This window comes from Glycine soja, chromosome 8 (genome assembly GCF_004193775.1).
Source record: "Glycine soja cultivar W05 chromosome 8, ASM419377v2, whole genome shotgun sequence".
Taxonomy (NCBI): domain Eukaryota; kingdom Viridiplantae; phylum Streptophyta; class Magnoliopsida; order Fabales; family Fabaceae; genus Glycine; species Glycine soja.
The window spans coordinates 23,403,216-23,412,902 of record NC_041009.1 but is presented as its reverse complement, the minus strand read 5'-3'; the positions used below and the strand labels follow the sequence as shown (position 1 = coordinate 23,412,902).

Below are 9,687 nucleotides of genomic sequence, written 5' to 3'. Positions count from 1 at the left end.
CCACAGCATGTCGAGGTCGCTCTACACCAGCATATGCATCTTCAGCTGCTTCATTCATACCCATTGTCGCCATTGGATGTTGAGCAACATGTGGTTCCTTAAATGTGTCATGCTGCTGCACAGGGGGCTGTCTAGGAGGATCCCCAGACTATGCTGGACTCATGAAGGAATGGGATATCGAGTAGAACCAATCCATGTAGTCCGGTTAACACTACCCAAGCGCTACACATATCTGACCAATCGGTGCAGTGTATTTAGAAAATTGAATCCATCTATCATCAATGTCTTTTATACAGAGAAAAGTAGTAGCAAGGTGTGGAGGAATGGTCTAGACATACCCAAACTTTCGTACAACCCTCTCTGGTGTATGACAATAAATAGACCCCATCTGATATGTCCTAAAAATAAAGAGATAACCTCAAACTCTCTGGAGGCACGGTAGTCACCATATGGAATCCAACATACAACATCAGACGTCAATCTATCCAACCGCCTACGATATATCGATATTGGTGATGCCTTCCCAGACTTCCAAAATTAGGCATGTGGTTTCCTCTTATCATAATCCTCAGCATCAACAACACAACCAACCAAGGGAAAGTGCTCGCAGATCCAACACTGCACATATTTTTTGAACAAATCAATTAAACACATTTCTCAAAATAGAATAAACAAGTTAATATGTATTTTGAATCAAAATTCAAATGACCTGTAAAAGTGTGATGTATCCTACAAGTTGTCTAGTCATGCTCTTTGATGCATCATTCAGACTGTCATACATATGCACCAGTGTAGTAGCTCCCCATGTATAGCTTCCAATCTGCGTTAGGTCCATCAATGCGTCCAAGAATACGACATGAATGTGTGTCACACTCTTGTTAGCAAAGAGTGTGCAACCAAAAAGGTGCAACAAATATGCACGAGCTGCGGGTGTCCACTGTGTTGCGTCACATTTGCTCCGATATATGTCTCGCAACCAGGAAAGTCGAACATATGCCCCATGGCATTGTACTGTCTCAGCTCATGCCTCTTCACCACTTACTTCAAGCAATTCCACTAGCAGCAAGATGGCATCGTCCACATGAAGAGACTAAAAACTATGGAACGCGCCTGTAATGGGCAAATGCAGCAACGAGGCCACATCATCCAAGGTGATAGTCACCTCTCCAATTGGCAGATGGAAACTACTGGTTTCCTTATGCCACCTCTCAATGAAAGCAGACATAAGTCCCCGATCACCAATGTCCAACGAACATGTGATCATAGGACTTAATCCAATGGCAGCCACTAAGCCTTCGATCTCAGGGGCAGGCCTGCGAAACTTCTCGACCTTTCTTTCATGGGAGCATAATTTCAACTCAGGACGTTCTTGAAAATTGTAATATAAATCATTTCAACAAAAATTAGTAATTACTTAGGGAAATAACATTTATTTAAAATTACAAATACCTCTCCACTCCAAACTTTCACGGCCACATGATAAACATAGTCTTGCAACACTAATGTGTCGTGGGGTTTGCCTAGAAAACCCTCGACATCAGTCGGGACATCAACGCCAATTGCTTCTTCAGACTATTCATGGACTTCCTTATCGGCATGATCCATATTGTCAACATCCTCAGCAACAAGTGCAACTTCCCATTGCCTACGTGCGGATGCTGTGGGCCTTCGCCGCTGAGGAGCATCATCTACATCACAGTTGACTTCTCTCCCGAGGGCTCTTCTGATAATCCTTCCTAAAGCTCGACCCAAACCTCGTATTCTAACCATGATCTGCTCATTAAAGGAGTCATCAAAATTCGTAAGCGAAAGAACAATACTACAATCAATCCCAAATTACTATCACAATAAAAAAAATTAAATTTTATTGAAAACTTAAAGTAATCACCAAAATAAAACTACAATTTTGTTTTTCACTTAAATTTTAATGCAAAGTTAAATTAATGAAAACTGACTAATGATAAAAAAAAATTTATTGTTCCATATCATTACTAAATTGTCAAATATATACTAATAAACATTTCAAATTTATCATATATAACAAATTTATAAAACACTTTTTAAACTATCAAATATAACAAAATTACTAAACTTATTAATGCAAAATATTAATATTTATGTAATTAAAATAACAAATTTAACAAATTCTAATTTACTAATACTTTTTAAAAATAATTAAATAATATATATATATACATTTGTTTTAAAATAAACAAATTACTTAATTTCTTAAAAAAAATCAACTACACAAAATAAATATTTTTAATTAATTATAATTACACAAAAAAAGCAACAACATTTACTTATTACAAAAGCAAATTTTAAACAAAAATATTATTTAATTTTAAAATTTTGAATAATTATAAAATAAATTTTGAAACTCAAAAAAGAAAAAAAAAACAAATTATGGATTACTCATCGGTATGCGGATTACTAATCCATATAAAATATGGATCCCCTCCCCCATGAATGTAATGCAAGGTTAATCAAATGAAAAACTTACCGTGATGGCGACGCGGCGGTGGCGTGACGAAAACACCAACGGGAATAAACAAGCGCGGAGGAGAAGCAGCCCAGGTTTTACGCAAAATACTGTAGTGGCAGGGAGGGAGGAATTCCAAAAGCTTTTAAAAAAAAGATGGAGGATATTTTTGCCATTTCACCAAACATGCTGGGTGTACCAGCAGTTGGACTGGTGCCCAAAGCAAGTCCCTAAAGATTATGGATTGGACCACTTTGTTCCGGTTTAAGAGCCCATTATGTGGACAACTCTTGGATGGAGGTCTTCAAAAGTATTCTAAGTACCAAAAAATCGTTGCCTTAACCTCTGGTTAATGTTTCAACAATTTTTTTAACCAGAAATTTGGGACTTCTTATTTGACATCCAACTAACGTTTTTTCACCTTTGAGGTAAAGTGCTATCTCTATTTACAATTCATGTCCAAGCCAGAGAATGAACCTCAAACCTTGGTAAAGAAACTCAATTATCGAATTAACTGGGCCAACAATTTTTAAATGTCACATATGAAGTTATAACACATGTCATATTTTCGAGTTAAATTCGAAATATTAAATTCTATAAAATTGAACTAGTTTACAAATTATTTAAATAATACACTTGACTTGATTCTCATGTTACTTTTTTTATATATGATGATGAAAATCAAATTTGAACCTAAAACTTTATGTAAACTACTTAAATCTCTCACAGTTAAACTTAATGTAAACTCTGTTTGTTGAACGTGTGAGCTGTTATAAATTCCTTATACTCAAGTTTCAATTTCTGCTAACCAAAAAATTCTAGTAGGTTTGATTCTCATGTTACCTAATGGACATTAAAACCAACCGTTTTTATTTTAAATCACACGTCATGAAAGTTATTGGAAAAAAACTATATATGAAAATTGAGATTGAAATTGATCGCAGCATGATGTTATTTGTAATTTACCCATAATAAGAGGCCCAAATGCCCAAATTTGAAACCGAGGTATGAAATGATGCCCAAATGCATACGAATAAATGATATACAGCTCCATTACACTGTGAATTTGCTATTCTGTTAGTTTTGCTTACTCCTGAAGAGGCATGAGCTGCACTCCACTGACCAAAGAAAAAAAGATGCACTAAAAAAATTGCTTACTCCGTTACACTGCTAAAAGTCTATGATAGAATCGGTCCCCATATCTGAAAATTGTTTCGTTCTCCTTTCTCTATGTTGGTTTGGCCATTGATTCCTAAACGAGAAATATTAACAATATGTTTGGTTTGCATTTTATTTTCTGAAAATTATTTTTATTTTCAAAAGATTAGAATTTTAAAAACATGTTTGGTTTAACTTTTTGTTTTCTGTTTTCATAAAATAAAATACTGAAAATTTATTATATTAACTTTTTGTCTTTTTGTATTTTTAAATTTGTTTAAAATTACATTCATTGTTACCACAGTTTCATTTTACCTAAAATGAGATTTCTATTATCAACTGAAAACATTGAAAATGAGATTTTATTATTTTTATTTTTTGGTTGTTTCCTTTTTTTATTTTCACTGAGGATGTTTTCAAAAATCCAACCAAACATATTTTCATCACCATTTTTTATTTTCAATAAAAATAAAACAAAAAACAACCAAACCAAACACCTCCTAAAACATCTCAATTACTTTCTCTCAAATTTCAGCCTATCCTATAAAACACGACAATTAAATATATGAGTCATTACTCAAGTATAATTTGAAAACAAATAAAACATGACTTATATTATTACATGAGATAATTTAATTTAATTTTTTGTTTTTTATAATTAAAGTCCAAAGATCTTTTTGAAAATATGATATTTTAATTTTTAATTTAATGTTTTATTAAAAAAACATTTTTACCCTTAATTAATTCGTATTCTTCTTGATTTTAAACCTAGTCTTTTCTTCTTTACATATAATCTTTTTCACCCATCAACAATACAGCATTCTTCACAAACCACTTCCTTCTCAAGAAGTAATTACAAAAAGATCCTTAAACTTTAATTACAAAAACTAAAAAAATTAAACTGAATAGTTTGATTTGATGATAAAAATCACATAACATTACATAATTGAATAATAAATAAGATACACTAGTATGACTTATTTTAAAATTACATCGATGCCTTATAAAAAAGGAGTGAAAATAAAAATTTCTTATTTGGTGGAGTCCCAGATAAGAGGGGGTGATAGTAAGAATTTGTTCTGTTTAAGATACTATATTTACATTCTCGCAAGAGTGGTTGAGACTTAAAGGATACTAGAGACGGGGTAAGGCGTAAGCAACTGAAACTCCTCTCATCATTATGTGGAAGCTAGAGGAGGAATCTCTAACAACAAACAGAATAAATTCTTAACTTGTTTGAAAGGAGGAAGATATTATTTAAATGAGCCAGACAGAATACAGATTTCAGAGGTGAAGAAATGTTTATTATACAGTGGTGCGTTTAAAGCAATAAGAGGAAATACTAGTCTTAATTAAAAAAAAGTAAGCTTGAAACCATGATTAGGTTCATAAGTCTAAGTTGGTTTTAATTCTATGCAGAAGCAGCAAGCAAATCTCTATTCTTCAAAGCCAGATAAAAAGCTTCATCTCTCTCTTGAACCAATCCTCCATTATATTATGAGTGATCAATGGAGTCAAAGGGTAAGGAGTGAAACCAGCCCTTGAAAATCTAGACCTACACTTTCCAAGCAGCTCATGCCGTTCCACCCTCCAAGCTATCATGTTAATTATGTAACGTAATATTCAAATATTGATTATATTCTACCCTTAAATCATGAAACAGATCATAAAATATTTTAGACGAAATTCATAATATTTTAAAATTTAAATAATATCCTAAAGATTTAAAACAAATACCAATTTCTAATATATAATAAACAAATTTATAATATTTTTAAATCTAAATAATGTCTTAAGATTTAAAACAAATAACAAATTCTTAAAAGATAATTGTTTTAAACTAAAGATATAAGAAATCCTATCCTTAACAAAAATAACAAATCCTAAAATATTCTAAACAAATTCATAATATTTTAGAGTTTAATAATCATTCGTTCCAATATAAGATAGTTTAGTGTTGATATGATTTTTAAGAAAAATGCTAAATCAAAGTCTAAATTCATGGATTTTTTTTTTATATAGAGAGCAAAAAAAGTGTAACGTGATATTCAAATATTGATCAAATCCTATCCCTAAAACATGAAACAAATCATAAAATATTTTAGACGAAATTCATAATATTTTAAAATTTAAATAATATCCTAAAATTTTTAAATGAATAACAAATTCTAAAATGTTATAAACAAATTTATAATATTTTAAAATCTAAATAGTGTCCTAAGATTTAAAATAAATAACAATTCTTAAAAGATGTTAGAAATCCTATCCTTAAAACAAAAAAACAAATCCTAAAATATTCTAAATAAATTCACTATATTTGTAAAGTTTAATAATCATGCACTAGTAATTTCTAATTGGGTGAAAATATAGACTATTTTACCGTGTATAGTCCTTTTCATCATATTTTTAAATATTAATTTAAAGATTTGAAACAAAATTTCGAGTTAGTGAATGCTCCAGCACACGAGGAATACTAAATTTCGAGCTAGTATTTTCTTTATGGATGGATTATAGCTCACATTTAATCTATTTTTCTTCTGCTAGAAGGTTATTCTCTTAATGGCTTGCTAATTAGACTTTCTTACTCAAAATATCATTCATCTTTGTCAAAGGTTTCGAGCGTTTAAATTAGTATTTATACTTGCATTATCTTTAGTAGCGATTATCTTTTTTTAAATTAAGTTTGACATTATGTAACTTGAGATTGTTTCCTGTTCGTTTGCTATTTATACTTGCAGCAGCTCAGGAAAACTGTGGCAGTCAATTGATCTATATTTATACTTGCATAGTATCATTGTTGCATTGCAGAATGTAGTTACAATAATGATCAAGTAGCTGAAAGATTAATCATAAGTCATAACATACAGTCAATGAGAAGAAAAGATGCATCCTCAGCCACCATAAATATTATGACTATTTATTAGTCACTTCGCAATTATACAGTCTACAAGATCAGCAAGCAAAATATCACATCTGATTCACATGAATGAAAAATGAAAAAGATTACTCCTGTTGCATTATCAAAGTTAGAATACAGACAGAGTATCTCAAAGGTTAATCGGAAAACAGAAACAAAATTCTATCAAGCCATCAAACATATATATACAAATTTAACGAGGGGACAAGATGCATAGTTGTTGAGTATATGGGACCAGGAAATGGCAGAATCAGAAGAAAATGAACAAACATTTTTCAATATAACAGCGCTCGAAGGGACACAGAATACACAAGTTATAAACTATAGGACAACTTAATTACACTACATATTTCTCATTTCTATTTTACAAAACCTCATCAATCCTCAGCTTAACCAGAAGCTAAATGAGCATTAAATTGCACATTATTTGAAAACATATTCAGCATCAGATTCATTATTCTCCCATGTTCAAGAAACCTTCAGATCAGGTAAGCAGCTATTTCGATTAGGCGACAAAATCACACAGAAAACATGCCATCAAGAAATTTCAACCAGAAAGCAAAGATAACCAAAAACTCTTGTACATGCATACATTACATACATGCGTTTTTCTATCCACATTTGAAAGCCAGAACAAAGAAAAACTACACATACATATACATATACATACATTCATCTTGATTTGATCATGTGGTCACAGCAAGCATTTCCTCAGCTTCTGGATTGCAGTGTACATTTTCCTTCTTGAACCAACAGCATTGATCCCCATATCCTTGAGATCCTCCAAAGTCAACATCGGAAGCAACTCATCATCGACCTCATGGATCTCAAACATAGGCGCATACCGACTCAACCCTAACTCGTAAAGCCAAGACCTCACTCCATCGCTCTTCCTCCGTTCCCGCGACTCCGATTCAACGCCGTCGTTTTCCGAAACCCTAACCCTAGGATCCTCGTTCCGATCCACGTGCCAATAATCCACTCCGTTGTCCTCCACCGAGTGCACCGGACTCTGTTCGTGTTCGTGTTCAAAATCCCTGAAACCTTCTTCGTCACCGTTTTCGTCGATTGTTGCTGTCGGAGCCCAATTTGTTCTCAATCTCTTTGTCGCTGGTCCTCGTTTTGCTTTCCCTCTTCGGCTGTTGCTGTTTCCGAACTCTTCGCCGCCGTTCGCGAGGTTCGTCACGGAGCGCGCTTTTGAGGTTCTTGAAGATTCCTTCGGAGTACGCCAGCTCCATGGCGGCATGCTCGGGCGTCGCATGTGCAATTCGTGGCCGTGTGCGGAGGCACGTTGGTCGCCGATCTCCCCTAGACGAACGCTTGGACGGCGCTGCCGCTTCGGAGCTAACGCAAGAGGGACGACGATTTCAGCGCTTGGTTGCGACGTTGTTGCCGTAACCGGAGCTGCCGTTTCTTCCACGGCGGCCGGTGCGGATGGGATTGGAGGTTCCGGCGGCGGTGGATTGGTTTCAGGCTCTTCCGTCATTGTGGTTACAGTGGCGGCCGTAGCGAGCACAGGATAAGGGAGATGGAAAGTTTTCTGGTGCGGTAGAGTGCAATGGTGCAATCACCTTCTAAGGTTTTTGCGCCGTTGGATGGTTGTGATGCGGGTTGGTGAAAAAGGTGGATGGAGCCTAGTTGATTCAGCACTTCAGGACAAGTGACTGATTTGAATATTTGAATGGATCGCGTATGCCACGTGTAAACCAACTGCACTGGATATTGACAATTGACAAATTAACCCCTAATTGAAAGACTGTTTTTTTTATTTGGTGAATTCCTAATTGAAAGACCAATAATAATCATAGGTCTTAGGATGACTTCTCCGAGGGGTGGGTTAGTCTTTCAATTCTCTTTTAAAAAAATGGAGTATAATTATTATTATTTGAGTGTCTCTCTAACTTTTTATATAAATAAAAAAAAACGCTAAATTATAATTTTTATCTCCTATACTTTTAATTTGTAATTTCAGTTTTTTATTTTAAAATTAAAATATTTAGTTTTACTATTTTTTAAAATATATAATTTTGGTCCTAAGAATTAAATTCATGATATTTTATTCATAAACAAAGTAATAAATTAATACGATAATTATTATGTTTCATTATTTTATAAGATCCTTTATTAATAAGAATAGTTTATATTTTTTTATTTTATCATTTTTAATTAAATTTCATAAATTAATATGTAAATTATTTACATAATTTTTTAAAAATTGATTTTAATATACAAATTATTTTTATCCTAATTCTTTAAATAAAATTATTCATTGACAAGATAATAAAATACTTATTTTATTTTTTTAATTATATTAATATTATTTTTTATGCTTAGTTAATCAAGAGTTATTAATTTTTTTAAATTATTAAAATTTATAAATTAAAAAATATGTAATATATAAATATTTTTAATTTTACATAAATAATTAGAGTAAAAATAATCTGTATATTAAATCAAGTTGCAAAAAAAATTATATTAATAAGTTGCATATTAATTTTTGGAATTTAATTAAAATTGGTAAAACAAAAATAAAAATATGTAAACTATTTAAAATAAAAACATATAAAATGATATAAAATAAAATTAAAAAAATATATAGTAAATATTTTAATTTGTAAATTCTGATCATTTCAAAAAAATAATATTTCTTGATTGATGATATATAAAAAATAATGTTAATGGGATTAATTAGACAAAGTAAGTGTGTTAGTGGCTTACTTTCTTCTTTCTTATTTATAAATAAAAGTGCATGAGTTCAATACCTACAAAGACACTTTAACTTAATTTTGTGGGTCTTACAACGCTTGAAAAATATGTTATGTATGATATAAATATATAAATATTTAAATAATTGTGCTTATATAAACAACTTCATATCATCTACTCCAATAAATAAAAAAGTTAAACAAGATTGTTTAAATATAAATAACTCATGTAAACACCTCCATTGGAGATGTTCTAACGAGCTTTTAACCTATTAGTATTACTTCACTTTATTGTCAGGTGATCATTGTTGCATTTATGTACATTTTGAATAAAAAATTATAACAATTATCTTATTTTCTCTCATTTATTGTAATTTGTCCTCCTTTTTAGGTAGAATTGCTCATGGTTTATAATTAGTTTTGTT

At 31.8% G+C, this 9,687-nt stretch overlaps 1 protein-coding gene across 1 annotated transcript; it reads right to left on the bottom strand.

Annotated features, from left to right (window-relative positions):
* Positions 1-6,818: 6,818 nt before the first annotated feature.
* On the bottom strand, positions 6,819-8,207 carry LOC114422822. Its single transcript, XM_028389359.1, has one exon. The coding sequence runs from the start codon at positions 8,041-8,043 to the stop codon at positions 7,252-7,254; it is 792 nt and encodes a 263-aa protein (XP_028245160.1). The 5' UTR covers positions 8,044-8,207; the 3' UTR covers positions 6,819-7,251.
* Positions 8,208-9,687: the final 1,480 nt, after the last annotated feature.